This window comes from Mus caroli, unplaced genomic scaffold (assembly GCF_978045245.1).
Source record: "Mus caroli unplaced genomic scaffold, Mus_caroli_1 scaffold_5, whole genome shotgun sequence".
NCBI lineage: Eukaryota > Metazoa > Chordata > Mammalia > Rodentia > Muridae > Mus > Mus caroli.
Window position 1 is genome coordinate 154,920,208 of NW_028227260.1, and position 19,280 is coordinate 154,939,487.

Below are 19,280 nucleotides of genomic sequence, written 5' to 3' on the forward strand. Positions count from 1 at the left end.
TGAGGTAAACCAGACCCAGAAAGACAAATAACATATGTTCTTTTTCATATTTGGATCCTAGCTTTCAACTTTTATATATGTGTATTTTCATGGGAATAAATGTGTGTACACATGAGGAAACCACAAAGGGGCCCATGAGGGGTAGGAATAAAGCTTTAAGAAAGCAGGCTGGCCTGAGTAATAATAGAACACATTGTGTAAGCAAAAAGAAAATACTTAGGACAGATTTAAGTGGGCAGCAAGTTGAGGGAACAGGGAGATGAATGAACATATGGAATAAGGGGAGTCCACTGAAAGTAAGAATGTAGGAAAATATATAAAAACTTGCTACTTTGTAAAGTAAATTTTTTAAAGGTAGAAAATGTTTAAGAAACAATACCTGAATACATGCACACACATGGGGGGCAGGGGAAGAGAGATGATTTTTTCCAAATAATTAGATCTAAAGGGTAAATATGAAGAAGGGGAATATTCACCAGAAAGAAAATTTATGGAACCAACTAAAGTTAAGAAGATAGCAATTACACTGGTATGGCCCAGAGCCTACAAAGCATCTCATGCATTATTAAGGATATTTCTGCCTCTGTTGAAGCTGCAGACAGTTGCTCTGGAGAAATTTCTACACGGTCCTTTCTCTTGTCAGAACGCCGCAAGATGATGACAGAATGGATATGAACAATTCTGATGGTATCCATCTAAAGGGAAATCCATAGAAATGGTTACTTCTGTGTTTGGCCAATAATACCTCCTTCCCCAATTGCCTATAATTATAGGATTACATTTTATTAAAGTAGCAGTAGGAAATTTCACTTTCAAAAACTGATGCTTTTCTTATGAATGCAATTTTGGTTTATTTATTATTATTATTATTATTATTATTATTGTATTTTTGAGACAGTTTCATGTAGTCCAGGTGGGCCTTCAACTTCTATATAGGTTTTGGATGGGTTTGAACTCCTGATCCTCCTACCTCTGCTTCCCAAGTGCTATAGTTATAGGCATGCATCACTATTCCCAGTAAATAAATGTCTTAAATGCACCATATCCCAATTAAGATATATATTTCAGAGTATTTAGATCAATAATGTACTCTTTGAATATTCATCTAAGTTATACAAAATGCATTATCATGTTAAGGAATATAAGTGTTCAAAAGGCAAGGAGTATGGCTGAGAAGAAAGTACTATAGATGAAACTTCACTAAAATAATGGAGACAATTGGTGCTAGAAGAACTGAGAAGACTAATTAGAAAATAATATTCATAGAGAAGGTAGGCAAATGTATTTGTTGATTGCTGTGTATGGATATATAGAATTTCTATAGTTGCCAAATAGATATATGAACTACAAAAGAGGTACAGTATGAGTAAAATGTTTGAGAGATTTTCAGAGTTTGAGGTGGAATGGTAAACAGTAAGGCTAAGAACAGATAGAATGAAAAAATGTACAAAGTTTTTAATATCACGCAGTGGCTTACAGGATGAACAGGAAGAAAGAAAATTAAATATGGCAATGTTTTTTTAAGTAGTATTGTAGCTTAGGTTCAAACAGAATCAGTTGGGAACCATCAACAAAATTTTCACCAGAGGCCTGGGCCCTAAATCAAGAGGGGTGCCCACATTTAGAATATTGTAGAGTAAAAGGGAGAAGAAAGACAAAGAAGACATGAAGAGCAGAGAAATGGTTCAAGTTTGGGGTAGGGATGGAGAGTAGCTTTCAATGTCAGAAGTGAAAGGACAAAGATGAAATCTGAAAGCAAGTTTTTGAAGTAAGCTATGATCTCCCTACTGTACAATATAGAAGCCATTAGGCACAACTCTTAAAATATGTCAAGTCTAATTTTTAAATAAGCCATAAATGTAATACCCACTGTGATTAAAAGGCTTATCTGTGATTAAGGGGCTAGAGAGATGGCTCAGTGGTTAAAAGCACTGGGTGCTATTCCAGAGGTCCCAATTCAATTCTCAAGAACCACATGGTTGCTCACAACCATCTGTAATGGGATGTGATGCCCTCTTCTGGTGTGCCTGAAGATTGCTACAGTGTACTCATATACAATAAATAAATAAGTAAATACATCTTTAAAAGTCTTACTAAAAAGGGGGAGTAGGAAGAATGTGAACTATCTCAACATTTCTTAACTACTGACTACATATTGAAATAATGCTTTTCATATTAGATCTAAATGAAATATACCCTTATATTAACTTTATTTTCATCTTTTGGCTGTAGTTACTAACTAAAGAAAGTGTGAATGTAGTTGAAAGAATAGTCAGCATTTTGGTAGGATAAACTATCCTGAACAGACAAAAATCAAGACAAGGTACAATTTGCATAAGAAATACTGACTATTCTTTTAAAAATTAATAAAATGTTGCTCAAGGAATAACCTTTCTTTTTGTTGTTGTTTGATAAGTTCTCAAGTCTATAGCCTAGGATGGTCTGCAACTCACTTTGCAGCTTTGGTTAGCCTGAAATTCACAATAATCCTTCTGCTCCGACCTCCTTAGTGCTGAGATTCAAGTGTAAACAATCACACCTGGCTTTATAATTTATTGAAAACACAACACAGATAGCTCTATAGAGTTTAAATCTCAGAAGGCTGTTATGCTTTTCTATTATTGTATTACTTGGAGTTTCTATAAATCAGGTGTTGCTATTTTATGGTTCAGTAGCTTTTCACACATTCTCCCTTCTGTGTAAATAATTTCACAAATATTCTGAGAGCACTTTCATATTAAGTTCCTGATCATATTATAAACATAAAATCATTCTCCTGTATACGTATTCTTTCATAATCATTATGCACCTATTTTTACTAGAACACACACTGTGTCATAATTATTTTCACACTTTTCTCCTCTATTAGAATGCAAGCTTCTCAGGAACAGAGACCATATTTTATTTATGCTTTCTCACCAGTAACTAGTACAATGTATGGCAGGCATAAAACAGATGAAAAATAAAATTAGAAACAGATATAGATGCATACATAGCCTCTCAAAGAATAACAAGACAAATAACTGACTTTTCAACAGGAACTATGAAATCCCAAATATTATATCTTAGAATACTAAAATAAAACAGATGCAAACCAGGAACTCTATAGTCATAGAATGTATCCTTTAAACTGCAGATAAAATAAAAGACATATTCAGATATCCAATGGAGGGAATTATAAAAACAGAAATGTTATAGTTCTTCAGAAAGAAAGGTAATTCCGGAAAATTACAAAAAAGTAAGTGCCATAAAAATATCTGTATAGACCCAAAGATAGCTGTCTCTTGTGAGACTATGCAGGGGCCTAGCAAACACAGGAGTGGATGCTCACAGTCAGCTATTGGATGTATCACAGGGCTCCCAATGGAGAAGCTAGAGAAAGTACCCAAGGAGCTAAAGGGATCTGCAACCCTATAGTTGGAACAACATGATGAACTAACCAATACCCTGGAGCTCTTGTCTCTAGCTGCATATGTATCGAAAGATGGCCTAGTCGGCCATCACTGGAAAGAGAGGCCCATTGGACTTGCAAACTTTATATGCCCCAATATAGGGGAATGCCAGGGCCAAAAGAATGGGAATGGGAGGGTAGGGAAGTGGGGGGCGGTATGGGGGACTTTTGGGATAGCATTGGAAATGTAATTGAGGAAAATATGTAATAAAAAAAAAAAAGAAAAAAAAATCTGTATAAACATAATGAATACAAAGTGTACAAAATAGTAGTAATAATGTTAAATAAAGCTTCTATACATACATATACATTATATAATATACTAATATATGTAATTAAAAGGTATGACAATAACCCAAAAAGTAAAGGGTATAAATTAACATAACAAATATTCTAAAATTTTATTATGAATACTCCCCAACTTATAATTATTTTACCAAGGATTTTTCAACTTTACATTGATGGAGAGGTGGTGTACATTAGATAGAAATTGTACTCTAAATTTGAATCTTCCTAAGAAGCTTGGTACTTTAGGTGTATTATACACTTGGGTGTATGATATTTTCACCTTAGAGTGAGTTTATTAAGATATTACAAAATTGTATTATTGGAAAAACAGTAAAAATAGTTGTATTACACTTAACAAATGAAGAAAACATATTAAAATATGTAGAATAACCACTAAAAAATAAAAGGCTATTGTAACTAATAAATGGAGGGCCAAATAGAATAATAAAATATATTTGAATAATACAAAAGAAAGTAAGAAAAGAGAAAAAGAGTAATTCAAGACAAAAGGTAGATTAAATAGTAAGCAAGAAAATGGCAATTGAAATTCATATATAAATTAGTAACTACTAAAAATAACTGAAACTCCAAATAAAAAGATCAAGGGGAATAAAAAAGTTTACAAAAGAGTATTGACCAAAGGGATATATAGAATTAAATAGAAGGCTTTTGTTCCTTTTAAAAACTGAGAGTGACTTAAGTATATCATTTGTAGCCTTATACATAGGAAAAATGTTATGGTAAATCTAGGTTGTCAATTTGGTTGGGTTGAATGGTTTCTTGAGTAAGGTTAGGGACACTCACTGTTGGTGTGCCCGTTCCAGCATTTTCAAAGAGGACTGATTTGCAGGAGAGTAGCAGGAGAGTCTTTCCCCCTGGATGTGGATTCTCCATGCAATAGTCTGGGAGTCCAGATGGAATTAAAGAAAGAGAAGAGCAGGGCAGGCTAGTTCCATCCTTCCTGAGCTAGTGCTTGTAGCATTGTATCTATCACCAACAGCCACCAGACCCAATAGCCTTCAGCCATCCAGTGAAGATGCACACCAGCTAAACTCCTGGGAGTTTCTAGGCCTGCAGTAGAGCTACAGCATTTATCCTCCTTGAGCTGAGGCTTTCATCTTCTTGACTTAGCCTGTATGGAATTATCCCACTCTCCAGCAAGCAGACAGCCAATTTTGGACCACCCAGGCCCCAACTGGGTAATAAATCCTATAAATTTCCTTTTGTAAGAAAGAGATTTCAATTCTATTGCTTCTGTTCCTCTAGAAAACTTTAATACAGGAAGAAAGGAGGCTTAGAGGTTATAGTGAAGGAATCTGTATATAGGAAATAAAGATAGTAAGTAAGTAGATGCTTTCCCTAGTAGCTTGGAGAAAGGATAAGAAACAATTACTTTTACTGTACTTTACAGAATCCTTGGGCTCTAATATATTGAAGGAAAATCTAACTAGTTTTATACAATTAGCCTAGAGAATGGCAGGAAAACTGAGGTGGGAGTGAACACTCAGGAGAAAAGCCAGAGTGGCCTATCACAACACCATGGATATATTGCCTATGCAAAATATAAATAGACTATTGAGGATTGGGTAAAGAGGTAACAAGAAATATGAACCAAATGTCAAAGGCTTTGAAAACAGGCAGCAACTGCAAGGAGAAGACAAAAGTAATGTTGATCAGTTTCCTACAAAGCACAGAAACTAACTAGGTCCCATTCTAACGAGACTTTTCATCTGATTTTAGTATGGAAAAAAACTATGCTGCACAATTACAAAGTGGATTAATATCCTGGCTGAAGTCATCAAACAGACTGCTGAACTTTCTCCCCAATCATAAATTTTGATCATCCAGAATTTTATCATACATACCTTTTCTGGGACTGTGCGCATTTCAGTTCCAGTGTATGTAAATTTAGAGTCACTCCTATTGGAGATAGATTAGAAAAGAGAGTAATTGTGGTTTAGAATAGAAAAAGGAGTCAAGGAAAAATAACATAAACAGTTTTTGCAATGTAACCTTAGCTGAAACAGAAGAGGGAGGAAGATGAACAGAGTAGATTCCAGGTTTTAAGGAGAAGGCTTGATAAACAATAAGCTACACTTTGCAGTTTAAACAATAGAGACCCAAAGGTTTTACCATCTCTGAAGCTTTTAAGCTACTAGGTACCTCTAGGATCTGTAGGATTCACAGGGGTGGGACAGAAATCCACTGGTAATTTAGATGGGTAATGGGTCAACAAGGGAAAAGCATCTCAATATGTAGGCATTATCTGCCATAAGGAAAGTAAGTGGCCTATCCCTGGTGTTTCAGGGAAGAGAGATATAAAACACATAAAGCAAGAAAATGGAATGCAATAGAACCAAATATCAAGTATATTGATAGTCATTTTTAACAAGCTGCCTTTATTCCAGTCAACAAAGTTCTATTCATTTAGCTATTATGCAGTAATCAGTTAGGCTCCTGGATCTCCAACAAAATTCTACGTTTAAGAACTTTTACAAATTCACTTATGATGTTGGTTTCTTCAGCCAGATTTTCTACATAGGAGCATATATATTTTACATAAAGATTATGCTATGATAAAAGGTTAAAATGAATCTTTAGGATCACGGTAGAACTCAGATTATAGTGAGGCATCTCTATACTATTAATATTAAGATAAAACATGTAAATACTGTTAAAAAGTTGCTGTAATTCTTCACTGAGAATCAGTTTAGAGTTTATGATATGTAAATAAACAAATATAGTCTTACCTTATGTCATCATTCAACTAGAGTAGGAAAGAGCAGAAAACATTAATGACACATTTATTTAGTTATAGGGATGCAGATTTACATGAAAATTAGGCCATATGTTCACACACAACAGTATGAAAGACTGGAGAATTCATTCTGAGTACTTTTAAAGCTACACCGTACTTCCTCATCTACTTTCAAATATCTGTAACATTTAACCACAAAAGAGACTTTGGAGTCCATGAAACCCTTCTGTTTGAGTTCTTTGCTGAGCTTTAAAAATGTTTTAGTGATAGCTAGCTCTGCTTCTCATAGGAAAAACTGGTGGCAAGACACAAGGCTGTAACCTGGGCTACTGGTTTTCTAATACCTGGATAACTCATGCCAGAATGTGTTTCTGGCCTGGTTTGCAGTTTTAATCACTGGTATGATAACCCCCATCCCCTGCGTTCATGCAGACAGCTGAGGGTTTACAGGAACATAAGCATGGATCAGAGCGCCAGAGGAAAAGTACCCCGCGACAGCATTAAAAACTCAAAGGAAGCCGGAATCCCAGCACTCGGGAGGCAGAGGCAGGCGGATTTCTGAGTTCGAGGCCAGCCTGGTCTACAGAGTGAGTTCCAGGACAGCCAGGGCTATACAGAGAAACACTGTCTCGAAAAACAAAACAAAACAAAACACCTCAAAGGATCCAAATCACATCCCTATGGCCTCCCAGCCGCCTCCGGGAACACAGGGTACTGATCAGCAAGATTTCAGCCAAGGTGGCCAACTTACCTCCCCTATACACAGACCCATCACTTCCTCCTTTTCTGTGCTCAGAGCATGGTTGAGACAAACTAGGAAAGCGTCAGACTCAAGATGAACCGCCTGCACAGCTTGCACCACCTGCACCGCCATCTTCTTTCCACTCACGTCCGCCCAGGGCACACAGCGGCTTGTCCAACCCGGTGCTCAGACGCAGCGACCACTTAGCTTGAGGCTCCGCCCAGCCCCGGACGAACAGCGCGGGTTCCACAGGGGCGGAGCCTGGGGCTCAGAGGCGGTACCCGCAGAGCAGCACCTGGGAGAAGAGCGGGTTGGTTTCGGCTAGCAAAGCATTGGGACGTTGGGTGGTGGCTGGTGAAGGAGGTCTACGCGGCAGGCTGGGCAGCTAGCTGGGCAGCAGGGAGGCGGTGTTCCCCCGCCGGGGCGGACGTAGGCTGTGAGTAGCTCAAGGCCGCCAGGGCAGACGCCTTCATAGTACTGGCGCCCATTTTGCCCGCCCGCTGATGAGAGCCCGGCGCGGCCTACATGCGTCACGGACAGCACTTTGAGGCGACATCGCTGCGAATAAAGGGCCTCTTTTGAAAGTCGGTCCTAAAACAGTTAAGGTTTTATTTTATTTTCTTTTATTTCCAAGTCACAGCCCTTGGACCACTTCCGGCTGCTAGCCTGCACCTTCTACCTTCAGTTCTAGTGACCTCGGCTCGGGATGCCCCTTGGTTCGTCCTAGGCTCACAACGCGAACCCTGCTTGAGTGTCCCGGGGTGGGGGACCTGGAAGTTTTAGCCTAGCTGTGCTGGAGACGGAATAATTAGTCCAAGAAACATTTTATTCATGTGAGTAGCCTTTGACAGAAACAGTGTTTTACTGTATCTGAAGAAGTAACTCCAGTTTGCTTGCTGCTACTTTTTACAAAAGCTTTTAGATATATATTTGTCTGATACAGGAAGAGAAGGATGGAGGGACTTTATTGCTCAAGTTTGAATGTATCACATCAAGGAACTAATTCTAGAAAATTACAGATTTCCTCTGATCATTTCCTTGGTGTCAGATATGGTTAACTTATATATAAAACTAATTTTATTTTAAAATATGCCAATGAACTGAGGGGAAAATATATAAATCTTCCTTAAAATTTACAAGTTTACCAATTACACAAGGGGTTTAGTACTGATTATAAATGAATGCAAAATATATACCACACAGCCTCCACATCTCCTATGCTTTTGTTTGAATTTGTTTTTTTAAAAATTCCTTTTGTAGTTCTGAAGCCAGACAGATATGGCAGTACTGGAAAGGGAACATATTGAAGGTGTTACTTGAAGAGGTGTTGATGCTTTGCTCTTTTCTCCCAAGTCAGTTCCAACCCAAGTCTGTACAAATACTGTCCCAAGTCCAGAGCACTGTGGTACAATATATATGCTAACAACCTCTGTTTTTGCCTAATGCTTAGTCCACATCTTTCCATGATTTAAGTTTTATAATGATAAAGATTGGAGAAATTGCAGGGTGTAATTGGACCTATCTATATCTTCTCTCTAAGTTTCAGTTTTATAGCATATGTTATTTTCAGTTACTGTTCATAGCTAACATGTCCTGCCTTGATGGGGCAGCATGGACTGCTCATCTTACTATATTTGCTTAAGGGATATTTTTAGTTTATCAATTTGTTTAGCCACCTTCAAGAAGAAAAATACTTTTGTTTGTTGATTTTAGTCAGTCTCATATTCTAGAGTGTTCATGCTACCTATCATAGCTCCAAACATTTGACTGGAGAGGGAAATAATGATTAATATTTATAGCAAGCTTATTATAGGCTAAAGACTCTACTAAGAATTTACATATATAGTGTCTATGAACTGCCTCAACTGGAATCAGGCTTTGCAGCCTCTAGCTGTGTGAACTAGCGGACTAGTTACCTAACTTCTGTGTGCCTTATATTCATCACCTTTAAGTGGGAATAATACTAATCTCCGACTCATAGCATCCCATGAAGACTGTGAAGATCAAATGGGTTAATATACCTAAACATATGTTAAAACATATGAGAAGTGTTTACTAAGTATCATTACAATCAATGTGTTCATAATTTTACACCTCAGAGAAAGTGAAGTAGAGAAAAATTAGGTTGTCTGATGTTCAGAAAGCTTCTCAGTGACACAAGCGGGATTCATTCATCAGGCAAGCTGATACCTGGGCCTCTATTCTTTGCCAACTGAAGTTATAATTGGATGGCATTATTAAATAACTTAATAACTAGGGCATTCAACTTATTGATGCTATTTAAAAAACTTAAACACCTCAAAATTAAAGCAAATCATATTCTTTTAAAGAAAATATATAAAATCATCCTTTCTGTAAGGAAAAATGATGGTTCTATTTAAATTACAACCAAAGAAAGCTCTTCTGTATTCCATCAATTATTTATAACCTAATTTACAAAGTATCTAGAAATAATTGGTCTAAGTCAACATGGCTTTTGGAATGAAGGCAACTTTTATGGAGGAAATCTCTTAGTGGTTGTGATAGCCGTAAAGTTATGCAAACATTTTGAGGGTATATTTGTATTTGAAACTGGTAGTATTTTAAGTTAAATTGCATAGGTTATATTCCATGTATTGTATTGTACCTTGTAACTAAATTTATCCTGAGATTAAGATATTCCTTAGTTGGTGGAATCCTGAAATTTGTGAACAAATACCATATGCCAAAAAATGTTCTCTAGTCAAATAAATTTGGGAAATGTTAAAACTATATAAAATCTCTGTAAAGTATAAGTTGGTTGGAGTTTTTACTATGCTAATGTGCTTTTATAATCTCCAATATTCCCAAACTTATTTGACCAAGGAAAATGTTGGGAAAGTGTTCTAAGAATCACATTTATAGAAATGATGTTTCATTCATCCAACATGTGATTTTTATAGACTTTGATCTGGATGCCTTTTGCTAAGCCTTTGCATTTCTCTACTGAGGGTGTTGATGGTTTCATAGTTATGTGGTGGCTTATTAGACCCTTGATCACTGGAATTGCCTCTGGGCCAATTTGCCCTCTTAGTGATAGGACACATAAATCCAGGTTAATGTGCTGAGTGTTGTTCCCAGGCTCATATTGTCAGTGCTCAACCTGTTATCCTTTGGAGGTTATAGCAGCACACTATAATGCCTTTCTTCTAAGAACATTTTGTAGTGCCTTATAATAATTTAGAATATTACATGCTATCTGCCTTCTCTTCCACTGGAATTATTTCCTTTCAATGTCAGTATGACCAATAAAGTTTTGTTTTGATTCAAAAGAAATGTAAATGTCAACATGTTGGTTGTTGCTAGGACCTATCTATATCTATGAAGTTGAAATGGTCTTGAAGCCTTTAACAGTTGGATTCTCCTTTCAAAATGTTCCCTGTGTGTGTGTGTGTGTGTGTTTGTGTGTGCACTCATTTTATTTTTTATATTAGAATTTGCTGGGGATGATCTTTCTAAAGCTCTAGAAGAAAGGTAGAACATTTGTATTTGCTGAATGAAAAAAATTCCAAATTTTATAGCTAGAGACTCATGGAACAGCAAAAGTATGCAGCTTGAGACAGCCCTGGTATTTGAAAGAAATTTGGGATTGAATACAGTGGTAATAATGATATTGCTAGAATTGGTTGCATAAACTGTAGCAAATGAATGAAAAAAATTCAAGATAACTCATAACTTTTGACTGTACAGAAGAGGTGATAATTGCCATATAGAAAGGAGGTTTGGTTATAGAAAAAGGTTTCTTTCGTAAATAAGTTGGAAATGAGAGTACATCCAGGTGAAAGGGGGAACATGTGAGAGGTTCAAAGTCATAATCACTCAGGGAATAAATGGATAACTATGATGCCTATTTATTAGCCACTATATTCTTTTCTTTCTCTTTCTTTCTTCTTTCTTTCTTTTTTTTTTTTTTTTTTTTGAGTCAAGGCCTCCTTATCTCCTTAACCTAGAGATTAGCCAAACTTTCTATGTATCCCAGACTTCGCTGAACCTTGCTCAGCCTCTGTCATGCTGGGGTTACAGGCATGCACCAACATACCCATTTTGAGACAACAATTTTTATTCCTACTTACCTTTTAGGGCACAGGCAGAAAAACAGTGTTAAGGAAAAACCAAATTCAGGATGGCATCCCTAAAAAAAAAAAGGACTAGGTTCTATTTTAATTCCTTTATTTCTGCCTTCTTCTCATTCCACATCATAATTGACATCTGGTTTGGTCTGAACACTATCATTTTGAAGGTTCTAACCATCTCCCAAACTATGCTTCATTTCCTTTTCCACTAAAAGTTACTTATTGGGAATGGGAGGGTCTCTATCATGGGCCAGATACCCACTGATGAATGTGTGCTTTGTAAAGGTAGAAATACAGTGAATCTGCATCATGATGCTATGACTGGTTTCTACAAGATTCTATTCATGAAAAATGCATGTGAAGTAATGAGATCCAAAGCTGGACAGAAGACTATTATGGAGAGTTTCCTTGCCACTCAAAACTCTGAGAATTGTAAACACAGAGAGATATTTTTGACCTTTTAATTTGTAAACTAAAATTGTGTCTTTAGATACACTTCTTTGCATTTTGTAATACTAACACACTACCTTTGAATACTGTTTTGTAAATACAAGAGAGAAGAGAGAGAGAGAGAGAGAGAGAGAATGAGAATGAACGAACCAGGCTCCTGCAGGTCTCATCTACCTACAGAACTTACTTAGAGAATTCTTGAGTGTTTTGCCATAGAAAGTTAACATTACCTAGGCTTTGCTTAAGTGTCACTTCAGTTTTATTTTCAAAAAGCTTAAGATGCCATTTGATATGTTTAGGTTGTACAAATAGATATGTATGAGGTTTGGTTCAGGTTGGTGGTTGCTAGTCCCAGGTCACCTTGCTCACTAGTGAGTTCATCCAAACCTCAAAAGTCACACCTGTGTCCTGTGCGCGGATGCTGCAGGCTTAGGTGGAGAAAAGCAGGGCTAGAATTGGAACTCAAAGCCCAGAATGGCAAGAGAGGATGTGGGGGCTCCACCCGATCATCTCTGGGTTCACCAAGAAGGAGTCTACCGCGACGAATATCAGCGCACATGGGTAGCTGTGGTGGAAGAGGTAACTGCTTTTATTTTAATTTGTTTTTAAAATTTTGCTTTCAAGTAACCTGGCTTCTATCTAGTCTGAATATTCTGATGTTTTTGGTTTTATTTTTGATCATTCCTATTAGGAGACAAGTTTCCTAAAGGCTCGAGTCCAGCAAGTTCAGGTTCCTTTAGGTGACGCAACTAAGCCAAGTCACCTTCTTACCTCCCAACTACCTCTCATGTGGCAACTCTACCCAGAGGAGCGCTACATGGATAACAACTCTCGCTTGTGGCAGATTCAGCATCATTTAATGGTACACATGTTACTCAATCATTTTCCCTGTACTGCGGTTCTTATAACAGAGTACTTTATATATAATTTCCTTTTTCTGACAGGTCAGGGGAGTACAGGAACTACTCCTTAAACTTTTGCCTGATGATTAACCTGGTATGTATTTCTATTTTCCCTCCTCCTTTCCCTTCTTTGTTTACACTCTATTCAGTTGTAGTGATTTGAATGATTTTTTTTTTCAGGTGCTGGATTTCTAGGAAGATACGCTCCTCTGTTCTATTCATTACATGGCAATCACTTCATTCACCACTGCCGAGCTCCCACCCTTAGGCCTGGGGGTTAGGGGGAGGATTAGTTTGAAAAACTGCTCAAGAACAGAGATATTTAGGAAGGGCCATGAAGAACATTGCCAGTGACACTACAGAGAAAGGGTTACACAGGGCAGAAATCAAGCCAACAAAAGCATTTAGTCAGGATATGTAACTTTAAATTGACTCCTTTGGGAATTGCTATAGAACCTTTAATGGACTTCATCGGCTGAACCTAGGATCTGGTGAATCCCACAAAAATCAGAGCTTGCTACAGAACAGATGCCCTCATCACCAAGGACTTGGTACTGATTTAGAGAGAAGAGAGCAGCTTTTGCAGCATCAACGTGTATTTGTCGCTTATTTCCCTTGCAGCAAATTCACCTGCTTTTTCTTATTCCATCCTGTAAATATATGAGATTTTGTTCTAGTGTTTCCCATCCCAGTACTGACCTAATTTGGATCTACTGAGAACTTAAGGAGTTCTGGGAAAAAAGGGTTATTTGTACTGATGAAATTAGCTGCAAAGGCTCCTTTGCCTTTCTTCTTTCTGAAACTGTGTCTTTGAATTGTTCTTACAAGTTTCTGATCAAAATTTTGTGAATCTAAATTATTTCTTTAATTACAACATTTTACATATTTGGCATCCATATGAGCTCAAAAGATAATGTTAACTTTAATTGGCACCTTTCTCAAGAGGTAATAGCAACTAACATTGCTAATTCCTGGGAAAGTGTTTATACTACTTGTGAAGAATTTCCTGGATTAAAATATGACAGTTTATGTACATTGAAATAGGCTTTTGCGTTTTAAAATAAGTCTTGGGCCCAGACCAATGATGTATGCCTATAATTCCAGCTATTTGGAAGACTAAAGCAGGAAGAACACTTGGCCCCAGGAGTTTGATGTCAGCCTAAGAAACATAATAAGACTCTGCCTTAAACAAAAAGCACTTGGGTATAATACCCACCATGTATTGAGTTCTTACTGCTTTCCAGTTACTGTTCTGTGCACTTTATATATTTTATTGTGTTTAGTCTTTCCATCAGTTCTTTGAGGTACGTATAATTCCCATTGGCATGAATAGTGAAAGAAAAAAATCATTCAAGGAGTTTAATCATTTACCACAGGGATTCTTTTGTGAATCATAGAGCCAGGCATTGCGCCAGACATTTAAAACTGTGGTGTCATTCCAACATTGGTTTACAATATTCAAGATGACTAGACTGAATTTTTTTCATGAAAATCTATATCTTCCATATTAATGAGGTAGTGATATAAAATATAGTTGATTCATCCTATCAGTGAAGAAAGAGTATTTTTAGTGCATTTATTTTTCAAGCTATTGTTAAGGTCATTCTACTTGCCTCAAGAAAATTCCATGTAGATAGGCTACAAAGTCTTTATGACTAAAACTAAAAAAGAAAAACTATAATTTTTTTGTTTTAGTTTTCTGGATATGCCACAAAAGGATCCATGCCAGAAACAAGCCTGTGAAATACAAAAATGTTTACAAGGTAGTATATGGATTTTTTTTTTAAAAAATATTTTTCAACTTTACCTGTCACCTAACTATAAGAAACTATCAGCAACTTTCATTAACTTTAAATGTAATACTTCTATAATTAATTCATAAATATTTTCTCCATTGTATCATGACATGTTTAGAATATTAAAAGTGATGTGATGTAGGGACTAGGAGGCTGTCTTAAGTGGTAGAGTGCACTTGCCTCATATGTGCAAAACCCCCAAGGTCCTCAGCATCATACACAAACTAATGTCATTTAAGCTATGGGTTCTTGAGTCCAATTGTACATTAGAATTACCTGGAGAACTTTCAAAACATGTTTAGCACACATGTAAAGCAGATTTCCTGAAGATAGAGTTTGAGCAGGAATCAGTTTACAAAGCTAGCCAGGTAATTTTAATGCACAACCATAGTTAAGAATTACTGAGCTAAGGAAAATACTTCAATAAAAAGTCTTGGTTTGGAGTTGAGGATATGGCTCAGGGATAGAGCACTTACTAAGAATATAGTAGGCCTTAGTTTCCATCCTGCACGCTGCATGTATACACAAACAGAAAGAGTGAAGCAGAAGCATGGAAATAAGTTCAAGGCCAGCCCAGGCTACAAAATGACAGCCTATCTCAAATACATACATACATACATACATATATACATAACACAAAAACAGGTTTTAATACTAGACCTCAGGGACTAGGATTTGGGCAGTGAAGGACTAATTCTCAGTTTGATCTCCAGCCACACCTACAACAAAAAGTTGAGGGCATTTGTATCAAAACTCAGGTGGCTGTAGCTGTGTGATTTACTTCTGGGCCCTTTGTTGTATTCCATTAATTATGCTCAATGCTGCTTTGACTATTTGAGGTTTTCTATATGAATTTTAAGCAGTATTGTCATTTTTATAAGCAGTATTGTCATTTTTATCAGTATTTTCCAGATCTATGAACATAGAATGTCTTCTTTCCATTTCCTAATGCCTTCAACTTCTTTTTCAGAGTTTTGTAATTTTCTTTGAAAAGTCTTTTTTTTCCGCCTTAGTTAGGAATATTCATAAGCACTTTATTTTTTGAGACTATTATTTTTCTCATTTGTTTATTAGAATATAAAAAGCTACTGATTTTTTGTCTTGTTTTGTTTTGTTTTTGGTTTTTTGAGACAGGGCTTCTCTGTATAGCCCTGGCTGTCCTGGAACTCACTCTGTAGACCAGGCTGGCCTCAAACTCAGAAATCCGCCTGCCTCTTGGGAGGCCAAGTGCTGGGATTAAAGGCGTGTGCCACCACGCCCGGCTACTACTGATTTTTATATGTTAATTGTGTATCCTGCTTCTATGCTGACTTTATCAGTTCTAATGCTTTCAGTGGTGCCTTAGGCTTTTCTAAGTATAGCATCTTTTATTATTATTATTATTATCATTATTATTATTGTTGTTATTAAGCACACTGTTGCTGTCTTCAGACACACCAGAAGAGGGCCACAGATCCCATTACAGATGGTTGTGAGCCACCATGTAGTTACTGAGGTTTGAACTCAGGACCTTTGGAAGAGCAATCAGTGCTCTTTCTCACTGAATCATCTTGGCACCCCCTAAGTATAGAATCTTATTCATAAACAGGAATAATTTTACTTCCTACTTTCCTATTTGTATTCATTTTATTTCTTTCTCTTGCTGATTTCTCTGCCTAACATTTCAAGTACTATATTAAATAAAGGTAGAAGTAATGGAAACCCTTTCTAGAGGAAAAGGTTGCTTTCAATTTCCCCCTATTGTGTATGTTATTAACTATATAGCTTTATTTTATATATAGCACTTATTCTGTGAAGACACAATCCTATTATACCTAGTTTCTTCAGGGTTATTTTACATGAAAATATATTGAATTTTACTAAAAGCATCTACTAAGATGTTAATGTAGTTGTTTTAACTTTCCTTGTTATATTTATTGATTTCTGCATGTTGAACCATATTCACACCCTTGAAACAAAACCATTTCTTCTCAGTATATTACTGAATTAAGTTTTAAAGTAGTTAACATAGGCTATCTGCATGTACGTTCGTTCAGGATAGTAGTTTTGTAAAATGAATTTGGAAGAATTCTTTCCCCTTATTTTATTTTTTGTATATGGATGTTTTACCTGCATATATACCTATGCATTACATGTGTGCTTGGTGTCCATAGAGTCCAGAAGAGGGTATTGGATCCCCTGGAATTGGAGCTACAGACAGTTGTGAGCCACCATGTGGGTGCTGGGAAACAAACCTGGGCCTTCTAGAATAGCAGCCAATGCTCTTAACTGCTGACCCATCTCTCTGGCTCTATCCTTTCCCTTTGTATTTTCTGATCTAGTCTGAGGGCCATTGGTGTTAGTTTTTTTGTTTTGGGGGATTTTTTGTTTTGTTTTTTAAACAATGGTTGTTGAACATCTGTCTAGTATGTGCAAAGTCCTTAATTCAATCCCTGCTACCATAATTTTGTCAGATTCTATGGTTTTCTTTGATGGAGGTCTTTTTTTTTTCTTTTTGAAATCATATTTTCAGTTTCATTGCTTGCTATTTATTTAGAGTTTTCATATTTTGGAGTTCATATATACAGAAATTTGTCCATTTTTCTTAGACTTTTCAATTTATTGAGATACCATTTTTCAAAATATTCACTAATTATTTTGTTGTTTCTGCTATAAATTGTTGTTGTTGTTGTTTCTGCTGTTGTACTGGAAATTGAACCTGGGACCTAGTGCAAACACTCTACTAAATAAGCTATACTCTCATGTCTCTTGTTGCTTTTTAAATTTTGAGGCAGAGTTTCACTAAATTATCCTGTGTAGACTTGAATTCACTCTGTAGCCTAGGCAGGCCATGAACTTGAGATCCTCCTACTTCAGCCCCATGAGTAGTTTAAGATACAGTTCTGTAGCACTGGACTTGGATTTGAATTTTATTAATTTGAGTCTTCTTTCTTTTGACTAGCTAGTTTGTCAATTTTGTTTATCTTTTCAAAAAGTCAACTGTTCTATTGACTTGTATTTTTTGTGTTCTCCATTAATTTTTTACTTGATTTTTATTTTCTTTCCATCTATTAGTTTTGAGTTTGACTTACTCTTGTTTTTTTCTAAAATCTTGAGATACATTCGTAGGTATTTATATGAGGTTTGATTTATTTTTAATATGGGCACTTATAAACCATGAGTTAAAATGCACTATAAATCAAATAGATTTAACAGACTTCTACAGAATATACTGCCTAGTAGCATATTCATCAGCCTGTGGAATTTTCTTCAACATAGATCAGGCTAGCTAGCTTAAGGTTATGTTGTTCCCCATTCTAAAAGCTTCTGGTATATGCAGCCAGCCGGAGCCAACACTAGCCCATGTTTATATGTAGCCAAGCAAGTATTCACATACCCAAGGCCTTCAGTCTGTGTAGTTTGGAGACTGACAAATGTCCTAGCCACATATTGTATCCCCAAGTGCCTCAGAAAATGAACATGGAAGCCAACTGATCACTGAATTCTGAGTTGGGTGTCGGGAGATACAATAACTAAGCATTCCATAGATGTTAGTCTTGGCATTCTCAGCCTAAAGTACACACAATGGTCACCTTACCTTTTGTTTTATAACCCTTTTAAAACCTAAAAAGAAGTATTGTTAGTTACCAATTTTATTTTAAAGGTGGGGGGGGGACATTAAATTTGATATCAAAATGCAGTTTGCTATGAAACTATGAATATTTCAGTTGTATGCATTTTTCTAATCCATCTTATTACAAAAAGGGACTTGTCACTAATCATATCAAAAACTATTGCCAAAGACACTTGATTAAAAGAGAAATTATAGCCAGGCAGTGGTGGCGCATGCTTTTAATCCCAGCACTTGTGAGACAGAGGCAGACAGATTTCTGAGTTTGAGGCCAGCCTGGTGTATAGAGTGAATTTTAGGATAGTCAGGGCTATACAGAGAAACCCTGCTCGAAAAATACCAAAAAAATTATATTTTAAAATAGCTTTCAACCACTCATAAATTTTGATTTTCTTCCTATTAAACTTTTAGATAATTATGAATGAGTTCTTCTTTTACCTCTTGTTGACAGATTTCTAAATCAGAAAGAATGCAATAAAGCTGGGTATATCTTTCTTCAAAGTGCTAAGTGAAAAAGGTTGGAAAATACTTAATTACCTTGTACCTTTTTAGTTCTCTGAGATCACTACTAAGAGTTGCCTGTTTTTCAGCCAACAACTATTTGGAATCGAAGTGTCAGGCTGTCATCCAAGAACTTCGTAAGTGTTGTGCTCGATATCCCAAAGGAAGATCTCTTGTCTGCTCAGGATTTGAGAAAGAAGAGGAAGAGAACTTGGCAATGAAGTCTGGATCCAAGTAAAGTTGTACTGAGATGTTAAATTCTGCTTCATGTTTCCCTCAAGCATGTTTTATTTACTATCCCTCCTTCAATCTAGATAGCAGCAAACAGCAAATTAAAAAGTCAATTGTAAGAGTTAGCAAATATATTATCTATGCAAAATAGACCAAAATATCACCCTATATAGAGAATAAATATGTTTAATGTAAAAGGGAGCTGCTAAAATAAACCTGTATTACATTAAATTTTTGGTTTGTTACTAAATGAATTTTAAGAGACTATTAGATACAGATGTTAATGAATTTGCCTTTAACCACTGAATTCAGAACATTATCTGTATGTTGACCTTCCTCACCAAATCTTGAACCTCTGTTGAATAGGAATGAGATACACAGAGCATAGTGCAGAAAACAGAGATTATTATAGAATAATACTCTGAAGAATAAGTGGGCAATTGCCAGAGTGACCATTATG

The 19,280-nt window shown here is 36.3% G+C and overlaps 3 protein-coding genes across 7 annotated transcripts in view; 2 read left to right on the forward strand and 1 right to left on the reverse strand.

Annotated features, from left to right (window-relative positions):
- Brcc3 (BRCA1/BRCA2-containing complex subunit 3) overlaps positions 1 to 7,453 on the reverse strand; it is a 38,074-nt gene extending 30,621 nt beyond the window's left edge. For all 4 annotated transcript variants that reach the window (XM_085838315.1, XM_085838316.1, XM_085838314.1 and 1 more), the window contains exons 1-4: positions 7,249 to 7,453; positions 6,490 to 6,506; positions 5,605 to 5,659; positions 575 to 695 (exon numbers count right to left, since the gene is read on the reverse strand). In XM_085838315.1, coding sequence (XP_085694441.1) covers positions 575 to 695; positions 5,605 to 5,659; positions 6,490 to 6,506; positions 7,249 to 7,371 — 316 coding nt within the window. In that variant the 5' untranslated portion in view covers positions 7,372 to 7,453. The remainder of the gene's footprint in view (positions 1 to 574; positions 696 to 5,604; positions 5,660 to 6,489; positions 6,507 to 7,248) is intronic.
- Positions 7,454 to 7,880: 427 nt separating this feature from the next.
- On the forward strand, positions 7,881 to 13,723 carry Mtcp1 (mature T cell proliferation 1). The gene is made up of 5 exons (XM_021153495.3): positions 7,881 to 8,072; positions 12,208 to 12,359; positions 12,472 to 12,642; positions 12,725 to 12,776; positions 12,863 to 13,723. The coding sequence occupies exons 2-4, from the start codon at positions 12,255 to 12,257 to the stop codon at positions 12,770 to 12,772; spliced, it is 324 nt and encodes a 107-aa protein (XP_021009154.1). The 5' UTR covers positions 7,881 to 8,072; positions 12,208 to 12,254; the 3' UTR covers positions 12,773 to 12,776; positions 12,863 to 13,723.
- Cmc4 (C-X9-C motif containing 4) lies at positions 7,935 to 19,051 on the forward strand. Of its 2 annotated transcripts, none has more exons than XM_021153496.3 (3): positions 7,935 to 8,072; positions 14,378 to 14,445; positions 18,679 to 19,051. In XM_021153496.3, the coding sequence occupies exons 2-3, from the start codon at positions 14,388 to 14,390 to the stop codon at positions 18,825 to 18,827; spliced, it is 207 nt and encodes a 68-aa protein (XP_021009155.1). In that variant the 5' UTR covers positions 7,935 to 8,072; positions 14,378 to 14,387; the 3' UTR covers positions 18,828 to 19,051. The 2 variants fall into 2 exon arrangements, with proteins under 2 accessions (XP_021009155.1, XP_085694443.1); XM_085838317.1 differs by lacking the exon at positions 7,935 to 8,072 and adding an exon at positions 13,727 to 13,986.
- Positions 19,052 to 19,280: the final 229 nt, after the last annotated feature.

Coding starts and splice junctions, on each gene's coding strand:
- Mtcp1 (XM_021153495.3), top strand. CDS start 12,255: ATGGCAAGAGAGGATGTGGGGGCTCCACCCGATCATCTCTGGGTTCAC. Junction 12,360..12,471: donor GGGTAGCTGTGGTGGAAGAG/GTAACTGCTTTT, acceptor CATTCCTATTAG/GAGACAAGTTTCCTAAAGGC. Junction 12,643..12,724: donor AGATTCAGCATCATTTAATG/GTACACATGTTA, acceptor TTTTTCTGACAG/GTCAGGGGAGTACAGGAACT.
- Cmc4 (XM_021153496.3), top strand. CDS start 14,388: ATGCCACAAAAGGATCCATGCCAGAAACAAGCCTGTGAAATACAAAAA. Junction 14,446..18,678: donor AATACAAAAATGTTTACAAG/GTAGTATATGGA, acceptor CCTGTTTTTCAG/CCAACAACTATTTGGAATCG.